The 23,199-nt window shown below is 40.9% G+C and overlaps 1 protein-coding gene across 7 annotated transcripts in view; it reads right to left on the bottom strand.

Moving 5' to 3' along the window:
• The window catches only part of KDM3A (lysine demethylase 3A), a 52,657-nt gene extending 29,766 nt beyond the window's left edge, over window positions 1-22,891 (bottom strand). For 2 of the 7 annotated variants that reach the window (XR_014841513.1, XM_003124935.7), the window contains exons 1-9: window positions 22,796-22,891; window positions 21,994-22,208; window positions 14,710-14,865; window positions 13,219-13,329; window positions 9,424-9,526; window positions 8,419-8,543; window positions 7,829-7,901; window positions 7,647-7,735; window positions 864-1,027 (exon numbers count right to left, since the gene is read on the bottom strand). Coding sequence is in view for 5 of the 7 variants with exons in the window: in XM_003124935.7 (XP_003124983.4) it covers window positions 864-1,027; window positions 7,647-7,735; window positions 7,829-7,901; window positions 8,419-8,543; window positions 9,424-9,526; window positions 13,219-13,329; window positions 14,710-14,865; window positions 21,994-22,179 (1,007 nt within the window). In the remaining 2 variants the exon portion in view is untranslated. Of the gene's footprint in view, window positions 1-863; window positions 1,028-1,443; window positions 1,594-3,970; window positions 4,024-7,646; window positions 7,737-7,828; window positions 7,902-8,418; window positions 8,544-9,423; window positions 9,527-13,218; window positions 13,330-14,709; window positions 14,866-21,993; window positions 22,209-22,549 lie in introns of those variants that run through there. The other 5 variants (XR_014841514.1, XM_005662401.4, XM_013995985.3 and 2 more) reach the window with 4 other exon arrangements.
• Window positions 22,892-23,199: the final 308 nt, after the last annotated feature.

Here is a 23,199-nt window from a genome sequence, read left to right on the forward strand (position 1 = left end):
CACCTTCAACTATAAATTAGTAACTCTATCTCCTAACTATGGCTTCCTCATTTCTATGACCTAATACTTTCTCTGCTGCCCCATTTCTCACCTACACTTGAAGTCCCAGCTGATGAGAACCACTCACCAGAACCCTGTCTCCCCTCCTCCACACTCCCATTGACCTCAGTCTTTAACATACAACCAATCTGCTCCCTATTCCTTGAAAGTAGACGTCTATTCTACAACTGTCTACAGTATTTCAATTAACCATTCTCACTGTATCAAGAAAGCTGCCCTTCCGTCTTATCCCCTTCTGTTCCATAACCTTTTGTATGCAGTTTTGTATATGCCCCAATACCCTTTTCACCTCTGAAGGCACCTGAACAACATGGAAACTAACGTCCCTGGACAACCTGAGGTACAAGAAACAGCAAGTCATCACATCAAGTTTTAGCTTTGCTAATACGCTATGAAACACAGAATGGAGGGTCAGTCTTGCCATCTGAGTAATGTCAGCTGAGATAGAAAGAACCATGGCCAGAAGAACCTTTCTTCATATCAGGATAAAACACTGTTTTTTGGGGTTTTTTTTTTTTTGGTCTTTTTGATATTTCCTTGGGCCGCTCCTGCGGCACATGCAGGTTCCCAGGCTAGGGGTCGAATTGGAGCTGTAGCCACTGGCCTACGCCAGAGCCACAGCAACGCCAGATCTGAGCCGCATCTGCAACCTACACCACAGCTCACGGCAACACCGGATCGTTAACCCACTGAGCAAGGGCAGGGACCGAATCCGCAACCTCATGGTTCCTAGTCGGATTCGTTAACCACTGCGCCACGACGGGAACTCCAGCATAAAACACTGTTAACATCTAAGTACTCACCCTTGAGGAATTTTTGCTCCAAGGTTAGGTGGAGAGTTGGCGGCCTGAGGGGTGTTCTGCTGTCTCGGGTCCTTACTCGGCGGAGTTGCTGCAGTACAGCCAAGCAGTATCTCCTTAAAAACTGTTGTGGGAACAGACTGTACTGGACACACACTGGGAGAGGCCTAAAAGATACCAAACCAAACAGGTATTAAAAGGAAAGCCTCTAGCTGAGGCATTACAAAGTGCTAGCAAGATTCAACTTCATTTGCTTGGTTTAGTAGCAAACAAGCACAATACCATCACCAAATAAAAAGAACAGGATAGGAGAACAAGTAATAAATCACAAAATAAGGGCTTATACCTGAGGGCTATTAAATAAGTCACTCCAGCTTTTCACAAAACTTGAGTCTTCCTATAAAAGATCACAAAAGCTGATCTTTTACAGATCTCTGAATCATTATGCCAGGAAAATGCAGCCATGTGGCAATTACTTCAACAATGCAATGCACAGAAGTGAGCTTATAATCGACAGTCTTCAAATGGTGGCAGCTTCACATGCATTCAGTTCAACATTACTGAGTGCCCACCACGCACTTACTGCGCAGACTGGCAGGAGACCAGACCACATAGGACTCTTGCAGGCAGTGGTGCCTACTGGGTACCAACATAAGCCTTTACAATGCAAAAGGGTTGAGGACATGGTTCTTGCTCGTATGTTGGCTCATCGAGTCATAAAGGTCATCCCAAGCTGCAAAAAATATCAAGTCATGACAGGCCTGTGGGACAAAGTTAGGACACTTGTCCCCTTCCCTTCTTGTGTAGTTGCATCTTTACAAAAATGTAAATAATGGACCAACTTCTTCCCAGTTCATACTATCCAAAAAAACTTCCCACCACAGAAGAAGAAGGAAGAGATAAAACTCAACTGCAGACACCTATACGGCCTCTGACTATAAAGCAGGTGAGATCTACCAACCATCGTCTCCAGAGTCTTCACAGATGCTTACATTTCAAGTCACAGCCGACTCCATCTCCCTCACCACAATGACCTTTACATTCACCTCACCTTCAAATCTAAACCTGAAGAATTTTCAAAGCTGTTTCCATCTTCTGGTTACTACTAAAAGTTGATGCAGAACTTCCCTTAGTACGTTCTTAAAACCTCACAATTCTGAATGTCTTTTTTTGGCAGACATTTACTCTAATAGCCTTGAAAATACTGTCTAGTACATGCTAAATAAAAATATCTGAAAAATAAGACTTTACTTAATCACTATTTTAAGTTTTGGCATAGCTTCCAACTATGTAAAATAATAAATTGCCAGATCACACAGTAGACTACTGTCAGCTCCATGCTGGTTAAATATTAGCTTAGTGCTCCCCAGAAAGACCTGGGGAGGACGCTCTGGACACTGCTTTAAGGATGTCCTTGGGATAGCCTACTTGACCTCTCTGGGCCTCAGTTTCCCAAACCTCAAAATGAAGAAATTAGATAAATTTATTCCTAAAGTCCTTTTCAACTCTATTTCCCAATTCTCTGGTAAAAGTTTAGCCTCCCCAGGTTTAACTGCCAAGTCATTTCAAAATGCTTATTCAAGATTCACTTTTGCCACGCATCTTCCCTCACATCACCTTCCTTATTCTGAATGATGCTTGGGGTTAATGCACTGATAGAATATCCTTCTTAAATTCCTCTCTTAAGAGTAATGTACTTAAGTAATTTAGATCACAAACTTTGGCATAAATTTTTATTCTGTACGATATCCACTGAACTGTTCAAGCAAAAAAACTCTCCATCTCATTTCCCATATCTGACCAATGAACGAGGAAATCCTGTCTCTATTTCCAAAATGTTTGTGGAATCTATAAATTTCTTTCCATGCCACCACTACCACCATCTTTTCCCCTAGTATACTAACTGGCCTGACTTTGTTCCATTTTTGCCTGAACCTTCTACCTCCTTTCTAAAATTTATTCCACCACAGAGCACTCTTTATTAATCAATCAGATGGTGGAGCTGCCTACAAGAATTCTATGTGGTCTGGTCTGCACCAACCTGCACCACTCAACTCTATCAGCTTCCTTTCTGGTCTTCCAACGTTCTAAGCTCTTTCTTGCCTGCATCTCTGTACTTGCTATTCCCTCTGTCTGGACAGTTTCCATATGGCCAGCTGGTTCCAGTTCCATCCTTCACCCTCAAATCTGCTCAACTGTCACCTCAGCATCTCTGACCACTCTTTCTGAGGCAGTGACCCACAACCTTATGCTTTATGGCATTACCATGTTTTTAGCTTTTGTTGTGCTACCACACTGTGAAAGTGCCTGAATTTCCTTTTTTACTATCAGTCTCCTCCCAATGAACCGTCAACTCCTATGGGCAGAGACTGCTCTTACATCCACTGTTATACCTTCTAAAGCCAGGCATGTAGCAGTTGTTCATAAGACTGGTGGAGTGCATGAATGAAGAAATGCTATTAGCACTTGTTATTTCAAAATAGCTAGAAATAAGTCTTATGAGTTACCTCAAAAGCCAGGCAGTAGTGCTCACCAATGTCTAGCACATATTAAATGTTCAATAAGTATTTGTTAGCGAGTGGGACGGAGGAACAGAGGGGAGGAAGGAGGACTCTGTTGTTTTCACAATGGAGCCTCAACACATCAAGAAAAAGATGTGGAGAGGAGTGGCAGCAACAGCAAAGGATTTAAGAGCATTGGGTCCTGGTGTTAGACCTGGTTGGAATCCAGTCTCTGACACTTCCTGGCACACTATTTAACCTCTCTAAGCTTTGGTTTCCCCGGTCGTAATAAGGAGTAATGAATGAGAGTACTGACAAGGAAGGAGAGTAATGTCGCATACTATACAGGACTGTGCTTTACCACAGTGCCTGGCCCCCAGATTAGCTGTCCCAGAGGAGAAAAATATCATGAAATATTTCTCAGTTCCGTCATCATGTGTAAGAATTAGCATAACCTAGGATACTTTTCCTTTAAGGAACTGAAGCATATCACTCTACAGCTTTCCTAAGGTTTAGCTCGACAGGGATAGAGCTCCAATCCAAAACCCGTCTCCACGTGCAACCACTGCACTGGCCTCTGACTTGACAAGGGTCAAAGTTTCTTCTTACCTGAAGAGTTTTCCCTGAAGGTCTTCTATACCAGTCATGGCAATAGTTCCTCCCTGCCAGCAGACGGAGATAATATAATTGAGTGTATGGTGGTATTCTAAAAAGGACACTGCTGGCTCACACTCCTCAGCAGACTCACTCTGTTAACTGGGCAACATCCTAACTCTGAGGAATAGTCTACTAGGCAGAGAAGACCTTCAAGGAGCCAGATGTTACTGGCAAACAGGTTTACCTTCTCCAAAAATATCCATCGAGAGTCTCGTCTACCTAACCCCAAACTCCTATCATCCAAAACCACCAAACTTTGTGCCAGTCCAACACATCTGGAAAGTGCAAACACAGTAAGATGTGTGCCAAGGGTGTTACTGTACTCACCTTTCACTCACATTTAAATGACCTCCCTTTCTTTCCCCAATTCTTCCTTTACCTCTCCATCTTTCTTGAAATCTATGCTAGGCCAGTGTTTCCAACAACTTGCCTGATTACAAAAATCACCCAGGATAAAAAAAGAGCATTTACTGATATGGAAAAATACAATGTACTACTGTAAAGGACTCAAGGAAGCTACACAAGAGTATGGTTTTTAGTTTATTAAAAGAAAGAAAGAAAGAAAGCCTCCATGAATATAAAGGGAAAAGAACAAAAATAAATAAAAAATAAAAACCAGGAGGAGGATAGGTATTCCAAAACATGAAGTGTGAAAGTCTCTGAAAAGTATGACAGTGAGTGCTGTTTCTTTTCTTTACTATGCCTTTCTGGGTTAGCTATATATATATACATATATATATATGTATATGTATATATATATGTGTGTATATATGTGTGTATATATATATATGTATATGTATATATATGTGTATATATATATATATTTTTTTTGGTCTTTTTGTCTTTGTTGTTGTTGTTGTTGTTGCTATTTCTTGGACCGCTCCCGCGGCACATGGAGGTTCCCAGGCTAGGGGTTGAATCGGAGCTGTAGCCACCGGCCTACGCCAGAGCCACAGCAACGCGGGATCCGAGCCGCGTCTGCAACCTACACCACAGCTCACGGCAACGCCAGATCGTTAACCCACTGAGCAAGGGCAGGGACCGAACCCGCAACCTCATGGCTCCTAGTCGGATTCGTTAAACACTGCGCCACAACGGGAACTCCAAGCTATATATTTTTAAATGAGAATAATCTTTCCTTTAATATAAGAATCTCTATCTTGAAAGTAAGTGTAATATAAAGAATAACTTTCATAGAAAAAGTAATGTCTAAAACATCAATATCCTGTGAGAATTTACTCTCCCCAACTTCCTTTAGAATGAAAAAATGACCAGCATAGGTCTTAAGAGCTGAAGCAGACATTTTTTAAACATCAAATTTATTTTCAGATTTTAGAAGCAGAAATTAAGGCTCAAAGAGGTTGAGGGACTGACTAATCTCCCAGCCAAAGGTCAGGCTCTTCTGAAAAAGTATCTTCTACTGGGCCCAGCAATCAGTTCGGCAGCACACAAACGTACTGAGCTGGACCATATGCTGACAGACAGCAAAAAGACGTGCTCCCTGCCCTTCAAGAGTGTGAGTCAGGAAGAGAGGATCACTTATCTAGGTATGTATTACCATACTGTACGAGCACCTCCTTCCAAGTTATAAATTTACTTGATTAATTACCTATCACATCACTGATAAAACTTGACACTCTGAAGAAATGGCACCTTGCCCAACAGGAGGTCAACACCAGTCCTGCTTGGACCCCAGGTTGATTTCTCCATGATACATCATCAGGATGCATTTCTACTCCCTGCTCCCCTCCCCAACATAACGTTGTGTGGTTCTCCTTTTCATCTCACTATTTACACTGATACATTCTCTATGACAGGCAACACCCAATCGACTTCTCCAACTGCCCTTTTATCACCTCTACCCCAAGATGGCTAACAATCTACCCAATGCCAAAACCTGACAGGTTATTATTATTCTACTCTGTTTCTCTTTCAGCTTTTAATACCATGGATTACAGGACAATATCCCATGTAAGATTACCACTAAAATGCAATAATCATATTCTCAATTTATAGTCCTTAATACATTACCTCCCCCTTGAAAACTGTAAGGACAAATGAAATACTAATTTTCATAATCAACTCTTCATTCTTTCCTGAACCACCTAAGGTTAAGCCTACACACTTGGAAGGAAGACAGAGGTATTAGATACCTTGGTTTACAAAGCTTCTGGTCAAGTGTCAAAGCTCCTGTTTCCGGTACATAAGCTTAAGACACGGGAAAGCCAATCAGCCTAGCTGCCCAGATTCTTAAGTATCTGTGTAGCACATGCTGACTTTTGTTCTAATTGATGTTGTAGTCCAGTCTGCCCCAATCCGAAACTGTAGATTCATTAATTGACCCTGACCCACTCTCTCATGCCATCTCTAACTCTACCTTGCTCCCCCAGACCCCAATGGTCCTCTAAAATGCTGCCAACAATCATAATATAAACTTGGTCAATTTTAAAATTCTAAACTCCAACCTGGAGCAGAGCATCATAAAGGCGTTTCTGACCACTTTAATGCAGTAAACTATGCATGTGACACCAATGCATTTGGATACCTAAGCTGTGAAAGGTATTTGAATTGTAATAGGGCCTAAAGATTCAACTCACTTAAAAAAGAATCAGTCTTAGCCACCGTCCCCTTTCCCCCCCACCCCTTCACCATCAGATTTCTAAATCTGTCCCTGTCATTTATAACCCAGTTTATCCCAGTCCCCCAGTCCCTATTTGGCTAGTCAATCTAGCCCAATCCTTTGGGAATTCTGAATAAAACTGCCCCACTGCGTACGCTGTGATGCTATGAAGACCTGTACTAAATACAAAGCATAGTAAAACAGGGCATTTGATCTGGTCTGGTTTATAGATTAAAGTGATGGCAGAGGTATTAGGTATGGCTTCCCCTGAGGAAGCAACACCACATTAGGAAGATAAATGAGAGTTAGAGTGAAGATGGAATTAGAAGAGAAAGGAGAACAGTGAATCCTGAGGTTGGAGAAAGCATGAGATATATGAAGAGCTAAAGAAAGCCAGCTTCTTTACAACACAGGAGAGGGAAAAGCTGACAGCCTTAAGTTTCTTGATCCAAATCCTAACTATTTCAGAGCAGAATAAAAGCTAGTACTTGAACTAACAATGTCATTCATAGAAATCTGTAATTTTCTAGGCAGAAATTACTAATGGCAAACCAACCACTTCCTTCAAAAAGCAAGTGTGTTGTGATTCACCTAATTATAAATGACCAATCAAATCTCTCTATTATTGAGAGGGGAACTCTATTTCAACACCGAATCTACTCAGAATTCTAAGGTTCCTGCCCTTTTCTTACGCTGTTACAATTTGATACACACAACTCAATTTATCTTCACAAACATCTCCATAGGGAGAAATGATTAAATCTATTAAGAATTTTAGGCAAACATCAAAAACTAAACTTTCTTTTACAAAAATTGTGAACCAGAAACTTATATTATCTCCATCTGCTTCAGTATAGAAATTATGGCCAAGATCTGGGACTAGTAAAAAGCAGACACAACAGCACAGAAGAGCAGAAAAGAGAGCTTTATAACCACTAAACACACTGGCCATGCACTGTGAGAATTAAAGAAGACTTTACACAAGTGACAAAGATAAATCAAGGTTACCTCAGAGCAAGACTTTGCTTGTTTGGAAACCAGGCTTCCATTATTCTCAGAAGACTTGCGTTTTACAGCTCCAATTCTTGTAGAATTACCTAAAATAGTTACAAATAGGTAAATTGGCTTCTCTGTTTCTCTTAATGTGAAAAGGAAAAAGGAGAGCAAAGATTTTAAACAATATATCTTACCACATGTCACAAAGTTATCATGTACAACTTCAACATGAATCAGTGATGGATCGACAATTTTCAGCGCTGGAATCTTAAAAATAAATAAAAGAAAGATCCTGGGAAATTTTTAAATGCTCAGTAACATACCTGAAATTAGCTCTATTAAAATAACAATGGGGACTTCTAACACATCATTTATTTTTAAAATAACGGTGGGAGTTCCCATGTGGTGCAGCAGAAACAAATCCGACTAGGAACCATGAGGTTGCAGGTTCGATTCCTGGCCTTGTTCAGTGGGTTGAGGATCCAGCATTGCTGTGAGCTGTGGTGTGGGTCACAGACACGGCTCAGATCTGGCATGGCTATGGCTCTGGCGAAGGCCAGCACCTATAGCTCCGGGTGGACCCCTCCCCTAGGAAACTCCATATGCCTTGGGTGTGGCCCTAAAAAGACAAAAAAACAAAAATAAAATAAAATAAAGGGTTGTACCTTTTTCTATTACAGTATTTTAATATAAAAGAATAAAGATGTTTAGCTCCTATATCATAATTCCTTTTTATAATTTTCTTCCCCTGTCAAGTTATCTTACGTGCAATTATCATCTTTACCTCCTCACAGTTGACTTGAAGAGTTTTTGATGCTGGGTTTCCATTTACAATGGTTGCAGAAAACCACTGGGTAGATGGGTCCAAGCTATAAATTTTCACTTCTGAACCAACTAAGTTTTTGTCGCCTTAAAAAAAAAAAAAAAAATCCTTAGAACAATTTGCATTATCTCCCCACCAAACCATTATCCAGGATAATCTTTTTCCAAGTCTTTAAAAAATGCAGTAGACAAAAGTAAACATTAAAAGATATTGCTATAAACACAAGAAGACAGACATTTCAGTAAAGCTAGGGGGACATTTAAACTTTTATTTTAGAGCTTCATTTTCCTATTGGTTTATCTTATTAAGAGTTGCAATATATTTATCCTGGCATTTATATCAGACCACATATCAGATAACTGATTTTGAGACTTAATTCACTCTGCTATGCAGAGTTTTAGAGGATCCAAATTCAGGAACCTCAAAAAACTGTTCAATCTGCTGAAATACTTATGATTGTGAAATTCACCAAGAAAATCAGCAACAGTAAATGGTAAGATCGGGATTACCAAATAGACATTTTATCAATTTTATAAGACTAAAATCCCAAGCATGTCAAATTCCATATCAAAATATAGCTGAGCTTGTTTTCTGTTTGTTTGTTTTGGCCACACCTGCAGCATGCAGGAGTTCCAGGGCCAGGGATCAAACCCATGCCACAGTTATGACCTGTGCCACAGCTGCAGCAACGCCAGATCCTTAATCCACTATGCCTCAAGGGAACTTCCCCAGCTGAGGTTTTTAAATATCTACTTTACTTTTATCATTTCCACATCATCTTTAAGCTTTCCAAATTGCAGAAGCTTTAGATATATTATACATAAGGTCTTCCAATCACCTAGTTGCATGAGAAAAGCAGCAAAGGGATTTCTAAAAAATTAGAAATTGTAATGATCAAATGAGTGAGAAGGGCTAAAACATAGCTTTTTATAGACCACAACTATCATCAACAGATAATCCACATACCTTGTAAAAGATGGCTTTCATCCAAATGTTTTACAATCAAAGCTTGAAATTCTTTACTGACATTCTGATTATCCATAAGGGAAAGTCGAAGATTGTTTACATCCTGAAAAATGGAAAATCATTACATTTTTAGGTAACAAGAATAGCTGTTTAAATTACAGTGGATATTTCAGTTTAATCAGAGAGATTAAAATAGTGTCAAAATTAGTTATCTGATGGCACCAAATCACAGCCACTACAATGACTGGACAGGTCAAATGGTAAGAAAACATCAAGGTATCACAGGCATAAGGCAGAAAGTGAAGTCACCCCAAGCTAAGAGAGTGACAGATACCAAGAGTGGCTCAAAGCTTAAGTGTAAATAGGACACAACTTGGGCTATGGGAAATATAAGCAAACCAGTGGGATGAACTGGGAGTTTGGGGTTAGTAGATGCAAATTATTACATTCAGAATGGATAAGCAATGAGGTCCTACTGTATGGAACAGGGAACTATATCCAGTCTCTTGAGAGAGACCACGGCTGAAGATAATATAAGAAAGGCCAGGTATATATATGGTATATATATGTATGACTGGGTCACTTTACTGTACAGCAGAAATCGGCACCAATTGTAAATCAATGCTACTTTAACATTAAAAGAAAAAAAAACCACACAGATCCTTAGTGTCAATTCATTGAAACTACTATTTTTAACAACAAAAAAAAATCACTTCACACAGATTCATTTAACCAAACTAGAATTTCAAACATATTCTTCTTTATAAAGGGTGATAGAACATGATAGAAGATAATATGAGAAAAAAAGTATATATATGTATAACTGGGTCATTTTGCTGTACAGCAGAAAGTGACAGAACACTGTAAATCAACTTTAATGAAATTTTTTTTTAAAGGAATAAAAACAAAACAATAACAACAACAACAAAAAAACGGTAAAGGGGGGTGGGAGAGACAAAATCTCAGTGGAGTTCCGGTCGTGGCACAGTGGAAATGAATCTGATTAGGAACCATGAGGTTGCGGGTTCGATCCCTGGCCTTGCTCAGTGGGTTAAGGATTTGGCGTTCCATGAGCTGTGGTGTAGGTGGCAGACATGGCTTGGATCTAGTGTTGCTGTGGCTCTGGGGTAGGCCGGCGGCAACAGCTCCAATTAGACCCCTAGCCTGGGAATTTCCACATGCTGCGGGTGCAGCCCTAAAAAGAAAAAAAAAAAAAATCTGAATGAATAGCCTAAGTCTTCAGCAAGCCAGTTCTGAAACATTCGGATTCTTGGCAGCTCTATTTCTGGCACAATTCCATAGTGTTCTGGCTTTGAGTGTACACTCGGTTATGATAAATGTATACGGAAACTGTCAATAGGAATAACCTGCCAAACCCAAACTATACAGCACTGAAGCCCTTCCAATAGCAGGCCTTCATGCTTTTCTGCCACTGTGAAATGAGTACATAGTGATCAAAGATAGTTCATCCGTTTCTCCCACTGGCAAGAAGAGTCTGTAAGGGAGACCATGGTTGAAAAATGCATTTCTTAAGCCAAGTAACATTAGACTTAATCTAGAGTCTTCAGAAAAGCTCAACATTAATTACCAGAATGGGCCATGTGTTTTTTTTTTTTTTCCCCCTCGTGCTACCGATATTTCAAAATATTTAAAATGTGTTCTCCAACTCCTACTATTAGACAATATAGCATGTTAATGGGGAGAGCAGCAAATAAGGTAGAATAATTGTACTCTGCCTAGAAGAGTTTTAGGACTCTTTAAAAGTGCCAGATAACTGACCTGGATACTTTGTCCTTTTTCTTAGCCACCGATAACTAAGACATTTTCAATCCAAAAGACAGACTTAAGTTTCAATTCCAAATTCTGCATATGCCAAATGATTTTCAGATTCTCTGTTCATTACTTAGGGCAAGCATCCTACTGTGGTAACTACGTTGCTTAGAATAGTTTCACACAGTAGAAGCCTTATGTGATCATCAGTATCTACAAGAGAATGCTCTGAAGCACTAAACTTTGGCCACTATTATCATTAGTGAAAGTCAAGCGCCTACATCATAGTCCTCCTCTATTAGTAACAACACTCACAATGACAGCACAAAGAGAACCTCCCTGAGAATAAATAAAAACTTACTGATCTTTTTTAATCTCAAGAAACAAAACTGAGTTCTACTTTAACTGAAAAGGTTAGACACATGAAAAATGTAATAAAAAAAAAAAAAAACCTGTCTCCAAAACAATGCTAAGAAGTAAAAACTACTCTACTGCTCAGTAAAGCAGATATTCACAGGTCCTCCTGTGTGTTCTGTGATCCTTAAGAATAGGGAAAATATTAAGATGCCTTTCTGACATATGAAAGTAACTTGCATCTGCAATTAAGCAAAAGCATCTTCCTCTGTTCCATTTACTTAAACACTACCAAGTTCAGAGTGTGAATCTTGTTCTCACTCCCCTTTCAGGATATGGAGATAAAAGTGAGACTTGAGTACAGAAAAGCTGGTACTCTGAGTTTTCCAATACAGGCCCAGCAATGGCAATGATCAATGGCTCTAAACTGCCTTTTAGCAATTAAACTGGCTTAATTATTCACAGCCATAGAAACAAGTCAGGCAACAAAATACAAGTGGGTAAAGGGGATTATTGAGTTTCATAAATGACATCTAAAAGACCAATGTTATTATACAGCCAACATTATTCCTGAGGTACTGATCTGTGGAGATAATCTGTGTGTTCTTCCCCTCCATCCCTACATTTTTATAATAAAAGAAAAAAACCACATATGAGCAAGACCCAAGAGCCTAAATGTTGTGAAGAAAAACGTGGGAGTTTCGCGAGCTAACTATAAAGAATAAGAATACACACACACATTTGATTCATATTGTTTGTGGTAATTATGGTCTTTACGTCTCCTCAACCCTGTGCTGGTGAATGCTGGCTGAATCACTGCTCCTAGAGGAAAGATGGGTTAGGTTCCTTCAAGCCTCTGGTCACGACATTTTCATCAACCAATCAACACATAGCCTTGTTTTCTGTGTCTCTGTTGAGAAACATTATATAGTATATAGTACTACATTACTAACCTTGAATTCACAGCCACTATATCTCACGGCTGAATGAAACTTACCTAATACATGTACTTTCTCCCTAAACACATCACAGCTTCCTTGCGCTTCAGCACTACACTTGGGGGCCACTTCAACAGTAAAATCAACAACAATAAAAGCACAAAAATTCACTACTAAATAGATCTTAAAAAGGACACTTGCAGCAGGAGAGATGAAACAAAAGGCAGAGTGTCACCTTACTTGACCTCAGCTGGGAACATGTGTCACACAACTCAAAATTTTCACCACTCTGCACATGTCTGTGAACGGCTGTGAAAGCACCAAAGCACTGATTTGGGACTTACAAATATATTTTAGCAAGTAAGCAAATTCCCAAATATAGAATCCTTAAATATTGAGGACAAACATGCTTATAGATATTATGTGTGTTTGTGTGTGTGTGTGTATGAATGATAGTCAACCTTTAAAATTATTTTCACATCACCTAGGAGTTTCTATACACAACAACATCAACTGTAGTACCTTTAGCTTTCTGACTCCAAATAAAGAGTACCAACCCAAAGGCTAACATTGAACAATAATATCTAACAACTCAACTGCTGATGGGATGGGTCCTTTTTTGTTAGAAATCTGAATTATCTGAATTAGGACAAGTAACATCAAAATTTTCATCCTCATACTAAAGGAGTTTGTATTTCTACTTTTAGAGTTTAATATTGTTCCTATGTTTTACCTGTATAGGCTTCAAAAGGTCTTTAGAAAGAAATACTCTTTGTTGATCTCCCAAAAAGCGAATAGATGTTATAGATCCTAAACCAGCTTTGTCCAACAGAGGTTTATACATCTGAAACAAAACAAAATGTTTTGGCATCATAACTGCTGTCAGCAAAACTCTGAAAATGGGAACTGTGGGAACTGACAATTTTCTTTTTTTGGCTAAACCCATGGCATGTAGAATTTCACAGGCCAGGGCTGAACCTGCGCCACAGCAGTGACCTGAGCCACTGAAGTGACAATACCAGATCCCTAATCCACTGCATCACAGGAGAGCTCCTAGGACTGGCAAATTTCCATATACACAGAAAGAGATTAAGCCATTCAATTTTTTATTTATTATCAGAATCTCAATAACTACTATTTATGCAACTACAACAAGATCAGGTAGTTTTTATCCAGAATCAATCATTTAAACCAACTACACATTTGAGAGTCTTTAACACTTAGATCTGGGTTTCAGATGTATGGTTTCCCCAAATTTTATGCAAAATGTTTTATTATGTACATTTTTCTGAGGAGACAGGGCCATGTTTTTAGCCAATTCTCAATAGCTAGGGGAAAAAATATAAAGGCCAAAATACAACTTCAAACAAAACCCTCCATCCCTCAAAAAGCTCCAGCAGCTCTTCTCATCCATGGGCAAAATCTTAACTTTGCTGCACAGCATCCAAGGCCCTTCACAAGCTGGTCAGGCTTTCAATCATCCTCCTGGCATTTCCAACTATCCAGTGTGACCCTCCTTCAAGCCCCAGCTCGTGTCTCAAACAGCCTGAACTGTCCTCTCCAGACACAGTGATCACCTTTTTCCTTTAACTACACCAAACTTAGGGTATGGAAATGGCACAGTCATATACTGACTGCTAGTATCTTCAGAGCCAAAAAATAGTATGAGCCAGAGGGAACCTTAAAGATCATGAGATCAAAAGTAGAAACCCTTATGGGGCCAGGCAATAACTACTATTTGGCATCAGGCAACTGTTGCAATAAGGAACCACTACAAGGCTCCAGTGTTGCTATATTTTGCAGTCTTTCCAAGAAAAGCTGGAAAACTAGATTTTCAGGTTATACTTTCTACATTTTTTAAAGTAAAAAGCTAATTCAGATTTGCTTCGGTTGTGAGGGTCAAACTAAAAAGATCTGTATGTCAGTATATACCTGCTGGTTTCTAATCTCTGACCTAGACATCCCCCACATTACCTCTACCTTCCCACTCTTCAAGTGAGGGAAACTTGAGGCCCAAGAAAGTCAAGGGTCCAGAGATGGAAGGCTCCTAGCAGGGCTGACTGGAATTCTGGGTGTTTTTCTGACACTTCTACATTGTCATATATCACTATCATTATTTTCCAGAGGGCCAAATATAGGCATTACATATAGATTTTCCCTGTTTCATTCATAAAAGATGAAACATCCTCTTCTCAGGCGTTCAATAGACCCAAGTTTTACTCACAATCGCAGGCCACTGAACAATTCGCTCAGAAATTTCGGGAGACTTCCGTTCCGCTAAGACCAAGTTATGTTCTACTAAAAAGGCTCTTCTTAGAAGGCTATAGACATCGATCCATCTTCTCTTCCTCCAAGATTCCCCATCAAACTCCACACACACCTAGACAAACAGAATTCAAGAAAAGAGACTTGATTAACAAAAACAGACATGAAAAATGCCCCAATTTGAATTATACCCTTATCATTCTACTTGAATCTTTTATCTGAAGTGTGCTGGCCCCTATTCCTGATCTCTTACCTCCCTTCACAGCCCACAGTGAACTACCCAGATATGTTAGTCTAAACCATCAGCTTTGGCTCCCAAACCACTTTAGGAAGCAGAAGTCAAGAGATTTGGGAGCCAGTCTTTGCCCTCAAAGTAACCTCTGAAAAGCCCTAATCCAAAGAACCCCCTTGTAGAAGGTTTTTACATATGGTAATTAGACATCAGAGCTTTGAGAACTGAAAAAACAGAAATCTAAAACCCAAAGAAGGACTTATTGCAGGGCGCTGTGATTCCATGTTGACAGTGAGTTTAAGATGACACCCTCTGCCCCCCATCAACACAATCTACCACTGGCTTTCCAATCCCTCTGTTATCAGGAGGACTCAGCACAAGGTACTTTCTCAATAACACTTTGAGTTGAATAAACTGGAAAATTTACATCAGAGTTCTACATCAAAAACAATTTTGGTAAATATAGAAATTGGCAGTAATTGATAAATGACCCTAATTTTTTCCAAAACTACTTTCAGCTTCTTACATGAAAATGAAACTACCTTTGAAATACCATATTCCAAGTAACTATGAAGTTTTCTGTTTCTGATCTGCAAAACACCTTTTAACCCTAATGTTAAAAATCTTATAATTTATATAAATATTTTAAAGATATTAAAAAATTCAGTCCAAAAGTGCATCTCTGGCAGTAACCCTGAAGTAGGAATCAGTTACAAAACCTTAAAAGTCACATGAATGTACCAAAACATGTTAGCTTCCTTAATCCATCATGAACATGCTACCCCTTAATTTATTCTGTATCTATTAAAATGTTTTCCATACATTAAATGAGCTACAACAAACTCACTCGATTCAGTGTAAAAATTACTTTTTTTTTTTAGGGTCCACACCCGCAGCATATAGAGGTTCCCAGGCTAGGGGTCTAATCGGAGCTACAGCTTCCGGCCTACAACACAGCCACAGCCACTTGGGATCCGAGCCGCATGTATGACCTACACCACAGCTCACGGCAACGCCAGATCCTTAACCCACTGAGCAAGGCCAGGGATCGAACCTGCAACCTCATGGTTCCTAGTCAGATTTGTTTCTACTGCACTACAAGGGGAACTCCTAAATATTACTTCTTAAATTTGGTTTAAGAGTCCTCCTCTTACTAGAGAGGCCTCTCATGTTTGGTTTCAAGGAATTAGTGAATACATCTATCAACACTTCATAATTTCATAGACAACCACATCTCCCTTTTCAACCTTCAACTTTTTCTTTTTTGGCCACCCCGCAGCACATGGAGTTCTCAGTCCAGGGATCAGATCTAAGCTGCAATTTCAACCTATGTGGCAGCAGTGTCAACAGTGGATCCTTAACCCATGCCAGGCCGGGGATGAACCTGTGTCCCATTGCTCCAGAGACTCTGCTGATCCCATTGCACCACAGAGGGAACTCCTCAACTTTTAATGTTTTGTTTTTTTTTTTAAAAAAAGTATTTAATTTCCATTCATGTCAGAACCCAATTCAAAAAATTCTTTCCTCAAAGAAGCCTTCCCTTACCAAAGAGCCCTTCTCTCTCCCAAGAGAAGTCCTTTGTTAACTGTACTCAAAACTCTGTACTTTTTCTTCCCAGCACTTACATTTTGAATTATTCATTTGTGTTTAACTGATAGACATATTATGAACTCAAAGAGGTCAAAGTCTATGTCTGCTTTTACTTACCACTGTACTTTACAGGGTTTCCAGTCTCCTGTCAGTTCTGGAACAGTTGTTGAATGAATGAGTTTCTCTCTGAACTGTGCTCTTACCTTCTGTTTCTCTCATCCATTTGGAAGGGAGGAAGTTCCCAAGTGACATACCACTAGCCTCCTTACCAAACCTTTATAGCTACAGAATATCAATCTTTAAATTCAATAAAATTTAAGACTCATCCTATCCTTCTCCCCCAACCACAAAATGTGCACCCCTAATTTCTCAGGCAACTTTCCCTGAGAACTTGCATACTTTTTGGTGGGGCAGGTTTTTAACTTTGCAGTTATTACAGAGTAAGTGCAAATGTGGAATGACTTGCTATGAGACGAGGCCCCAAGTATTCTCTCCTTCGTCCTATGTAGTCCATCCATCACTTTAACCAACTAAATTAAATGGTCCTTCTCAGAGGTGTTCAGAGACTGCCTATGCCCCTTTCTGCTTCCCTGGCCACAGGACCCAGGTCCTTTGATATCTCCCCTAGTCTTTCTACCCCACATCACATCACCCTCAAATCCAACCTAGCTTTGGATTACAGGTTTCCCATCAATGTAGTGTAAGAGGAATGTGCATCCACAAACTTCAGAACCAGAAAGACCTGGGTTTGAATGCCAGCTACGTTGAAGCATTCTTAGAATGATATTACATGCATAAAATATGTCGGATTACAAAGGAAACCAATTAACTGTACCTAGGTTAAGAACCTTTACCTAAATCTAAGTTTCTGATTCCTGTTTGGTAGCTTCAAAATCAAAGTACTAACACCTACAATCATTTAGGTAGATTGCAAAGTATGTTAAGCATCTGGCAAAGAGACTAGATAGTTTTAAGACTTCCATGGTAATTCAAATCTTAATTTATCGGGTATTACTTCTTCAGTTAGGACAAGGGGAAAGAAGGTCTTCAATAGGATCATCTAACAACTACTCGGAAAAAAAAAAAATCATCTAAGACCTATAGTGGTTCCCAAAACTTAAGCACTATCACAATTCTTACTGTAACACTATCTATAAAGCTTATGATCAAGCCTAAACCAAAATCTAGACAAGGTTCCCTTTACATCTCAGTTTTTGAGTGATGTGAAAATTACATTTAGCTCTTTAAAAACAGTTTATGACTTTGAAGTATTGTGTTAAAAATTCACATTTAAAACAATGAGTTTTTTAAAAATAATAAACCCAAAAAGCTGTGTGCTTTCTTCAACATCTCTAAAAAGTTTCCCATCTATCACAGCCACATGTCTTTCATTTGTGTCTTAAGGTCTTAAATTCTATATTTAAGGACCACCCCCCTCCACAAGAAAAGTCTCTTCTGCAGAAATTTCTATTAAAAAACATACCCATGAGAATTCAAATTCAGGGGGAACTAAAGTGATCTGACCACGCTCCTGCAAGCTGAGGGATACAACTAGTTCTATTTCCAAACTGTGTTCTTTCTTCCACAATCACTGGTTCACACCAAGGAGATGTTATTTATGTTGTCTCACTACAAAGGCCAGAAAGAGGCCAATTAACTTTGATTTACTACTTATAATTCCCAAATTTCCTGGTTTTTTTTTTTTGAATAGAGCATTTTGTAAATGTGTGCCAATTAGTATAACAAATATCTTGACCAGATGTTGAATATTTCAAATTAATTATTTCAAACTAATTTCTCCCACGGAAAATCTTTTTAATATATATGAATTCTCTAATCAAGTTAATCTCAAAACCTCTCTTAGTATACACTAATCTTACCCAAATATACGATTATGAAAACCATGAAGATGGCCAAGAAAAATGTTTCCAAGTTTAAAAGTAGGCATTTACCCGATGGCATGACTTTTAAGTCAAGAAGTTTTTAATGCCATATCTGTTCTATGCCCAGCTATACGATGCAGAACACCACTAATTCCACTACTCCACAAATTAGGAAAAATTAATTCAGTATGCTTCTATTTATGTCTTCTTATACCTAAATAAAAAGCTCGTCTAAGACCCCAGCATCACGCATTCTATTATAAGGGTAAACAGCTTTTTATTACACTGTGCTAAGTGCTTCTCATTTTACATGGGTTGACTGGAAACGGAATCCACCAACATTCGAGTTTGAATTGTATGCAAGCATGAACCGATTATGCATTGGTCATGGCCTTCACCTGACAAAAAGGGCTTTAACAGGAAATGATACATACAGATGGCCAAGTACTACCAAGGGCATCCCTAAGAACTACGAAGGAGCAGAAGACTCAAGGAAAAGGTAGGTTCAAAGGAAAGGGAAAGACCTAGACAAACAAGTTGGGGAAAGAGGGCCTTCCCAGCATGCATAATGAACAAAGCCAATTTGCCTAAAAAGAGCAGGATAAAAATAAGGCTAAAGTCGTCCTTATAATCACACCTGATTAAGATCTGTTGTTATTCCAGATAAAGAAAATGCCTCTGCTTCATAGATTATTTCTAAACTGCTTTTCTATATAGAAGTAATAATTGTATGATTCCTTCATTTATTTGTTTAGGTATTTTAGTAAAAAACAATATACCAGGCAATGTTCTCAGTGCTGGAGATAAAGAAACCAGCAAAACAGAGTGCTCTAACCTCACTCCACCTGACTGTTAAAGCCTAGTGGTTACAGTCTGGAGACAAACTTGGTCAAGTTATTTAACTCCTTTAAGCCCCAATTTCTAACAATGAAAAATGCAGTTTACCATCTAGGATTTTGTGAAGATTAAACAAAATTATTTGCATAATAATAAGTATGTTATTATGTCCTCACCTAACTTGTTTGTAATCAACTACTAAACACTGTAGCCAAGTAAGTGACTTTGTTGCAAAGTCTTTCTCTAGATGAAACAAAGTTAACAAGCTTTGGCCTCATTAACATCATCCTCAACCAAGGAAGCAAATCAGTCTGGACACACTTGTACTTCTACCAGTACTAAAACAGTTGCTCACTATTTCAATTTTATTCATTCATATTCATTACAGCACCCAGTCCCAACCCACTCCAAAACTCAGTAGCCAGGTAAGCATGGTCTTAGTTGCTTAGTTCCTGCCTGCATCTTGCCAAACACAATTAGTTTCAGTGTTTTTATTAAAAACTGTTTTTGCTAACACAACATGCCCTAATTAAGTCATTGACTTCATCTGCTACTCAATTAATGACTGCTGTAATAAATCATGATTAGGAAAGAAAAACAGAGTAGTTCCTTACATGAGGGCTGAGTTGTGATGTCCCCAGGTTAAGGAGAAAAAAAAAAAAAATCCAATAGAATCAAAACTGTTCTTGAATTAAAATCCCTGCCGTCTTCAGGTTAGGCAGCTTAGCAGAGTGGAAGAGACAGCCAAACCTAGGTTTAAATGCTCCCTCCATCATTAGCTAACTATGCAAGTCTGGGCAAGACTCCTTTCCCTAAATCCATTTCTTCATTCTGAAAATGAAGATATCACCACCACTTCAAAGGCTGGAGGTGGGGGAGATGTGGAGATTAAAAAGAATACACATAAAGGACCTCCTAGACTGCCTCCCTAATCCAACAGGTCCACAATCACTGTCCGGGAAGGGAACACCTAGTCTCTCATCATCTGCCAAAGAACTAAAGACTATAAAGCTTAATTTTGTTTACAATAAAGTCAGATAAAAACAAGCACACTAGAGAAAATTTTACTTGACAAGTGAAATAAACCACAAGAACTATGACTGAAACCTAGTACACAAAGCCCATTTTATTGAGAAAGGGTATTAGCCTAAAGCAAATAGGTTGGCCATCCTTGTGCCACACTACATTCTGTCAGTATCAAAATCCAGCTTGCTAGGAATGAAACCAAACTTCACAGTGTAGGACAGGACACCTTTGGTGGCAAAGCCTTTGATCAGGGAGCATGACAATTAAGAGGGAGGGCTCAAGGGTCAAAACTTTCTGGATTAGAACCTAGGCTATGCCAATTCCTCGGTATGTGACCTGGGGAAGATGATCTCCCCCATCCCCAGGACTTCTCTCTGTAAAACTGGGACCATAAGTAACTATCCCCAAAGAACTGTAAGGATTAAATAAGAGCACAGCTCTGAAGTGTTCAGCATGATGCCTGGCATATGGTTAAACATTCAACGGTCTTTCCTTTTCAACTAGATGATAAAGCACACTATAGAAGCTTTACAAACACATCACCACCCATCCCTTTCCTACAACCCTTTGCAGACTAATACTGGTTGGGGCATGCACTGTCACCTCAAAAGCGTTCAAGTGAACAGTGTTTCAGAAGTCAGCATGTTCAAGTACCAGCGCAAAAACTTACTTTCCTTATTTGAGCAGTTTTCAAGAAAAATTGAAGATAATGACCAAGTGATACTGAAACATATCCATTACCCAGGAATGGCAAGCTCCTCTGTTCTGGCAAGCTCCCTTCAAGTTATCACCACTTTGGAGTGTTTGTTGGGGACCGTTTTTCAGTTATTTCTGCACAAAGGAGTCTTTGTTGGTACAATGGCTTCCTCACTGGTAGTTTCCAGACAACACTTTCACAGCAATACTTCTATTAGGGAGTATGATCAGAAGTCATCTCTTTTTGAAAAGAACTGTGCAAGGTTCTGCGTGTCACTGTGATTAAAAATCACACTGGCCGCACTTGTTCCCATTTCTCTCCTTCCCCTCAAACACCCAAATGGAATACTTTGAAGCCATTCCTCCAAAACACCATATAAGGGGCAGCTCCACCCCGACCCTCCATATATGGGCATATCCCACACCCACCCACAGACTCATCAGAGACAACCAGGAACCCACTCCAGCCCTGACCCACCATATACGGACAAATACCCACCCTAATAGATCTAAGCTCCTCCCTCTACTCTCACACTTCTTTTCTAACAAGTCTGAAAGTTGAATAAGTTGGGTGAAGAAATTAGGGGGAACAAACAAGAAACCCAACCGAAAGCGCTTCCAAGCAGGAGCGCTCAGTCCTTAATGACTCCAAACGTCACCCACTTGCCCAACTTCATCTTTACAACACCACTCCGCCTTTGGAGAAATAATCGTACAGCCCTAATGAGGCACAGCTCGGGCAAAAACTAAGCATGTCTGAGCAACCCTAAGCCCATTATTAAACATAGGCAACTCTAGGCCAAGCACACCTCGCTCTACACACCATTTGAAAGACTTTCAAGGTCTAGTTGCCTGCACCTTCAGATCAGATGCCAACTTTCTGGTCGCCTTTTCAGAAAAGGGGGGGGGGGGTGCCGGCTGTCTCGTTACCTAGGTAACTAGGAAACGGCCGCCAGCCGAGGCCCGGGAGCCGTTTTACCTTCAGATCCTTCTTGGTAACGTCGGTGTGGGAGACAGCTCGAATGGTCCCGGAGAGCCAGGGCCACTCGGCGACGCGCTCCACGTCCCAGCTGTCGTGGCCGCCTTCGCTGCCGTCGGCAGCGGACAGACTGAGGAATCGCTTCCCCACCAATACTGGCCAACTTTCTCCAAGCGTGAGCACCATGATTTCCACGCTGCAGGAAGGGCTCCTCCCTGCAAAAACACAAAAACAAAATGCAACGGGGGCGGCCGGTGGGAGGGAGGCCGGGAAGAGAGCGCGGTGGGGGGAGGCCGGAGCGGAGGGAAGGGTTCTAACCCCGCTCGGAGGACGGGACCCCAGGCAACCGCGGGTGCGACTGAGGATCCCGCAGCCGATCTCTCCACCCGCGTCCTCCCCGCCCCCGATCCCTCCCCCACCGCAAACACGGGCCCAAGCGCCGCGTGACCCTCGCTCTCCCAAGTTTCGCTTTTCCTAAACCTTAAACCTAAACGCAGACAGAGTGAAGGGAAAATCATTTGCAGCTTAAGTGAATTTGAAAGTGTTCGCCCCTCACCCCGGAAAAGAAAAGGCCCCGAAGCAGAGGGCCCGTCCCGGGCGGGCGGTCGGGTCCCCGCCCCGGGCGGCCCCGCGGGAGGGGCGAGCCCGCGGTTCCGCACTTGCCCCGCCGCCCCGCCCCGACACCCGCTTCCCAGCCCCCGACCCCCGGCCTGCGCCGAGGCGCGGGGGCGGCGGGGCCGCGGGCTTGGCGCCTTCACCTTTCTTCCTCCGCTCCCCTCAGCCGAGGCCGCGGCGCGCTTACCCCGCCTCCCGCCTCCCTGAGTCACCGGCGGCGGCCGCCGTTTCCAGCCGCCCAGCCGACTCTAGCTCTGACTTGGTTCAAGAGCTCTCACAAGACACGCACAGCCTCCCGGGCCCGCCCCCTTGGAGCCGCTTCCACCGCTCATTGGCTGGGCCCAAGGAGCTGGGCGAGACTCGTGGGGAAAGAGCCCATCGCCATTGGCCGTCCTAGGGAGGGCGGGGCGAGAGAAAAAAACAATTCCTTGGCTGCCTCCTCCCTTTCCCCTCCCCCTTCCGACTCCCGGACGACCCCCATTAGGTTAAAGTACACCAAGCGTAAGTGAGGGATCCCTCCGCCACAGCCATTCTTTCCATTTGTTGCCTCACAGGATACAAAAAAGTCCCGCGAAATCGGCTATCAACTTT

Source organism: Sus scrofa, chromosome 3, assembly GCF_054392235.1.
Source record: "Sus scrofa isolate SSC_HxYL_T2T_F1_AM1 chromosome 3, Sscrofa_HxYL_maternal_Yorkshire_Landrace_v2.0, whole genome shotgun sequence".
In the NCBI taxonomy this organism is placed as follows: Eukaryota; Metazoa; Chordata; class Mammalia; order Artiodactyla; family Suidae; genus Sus; species Sus scrofa.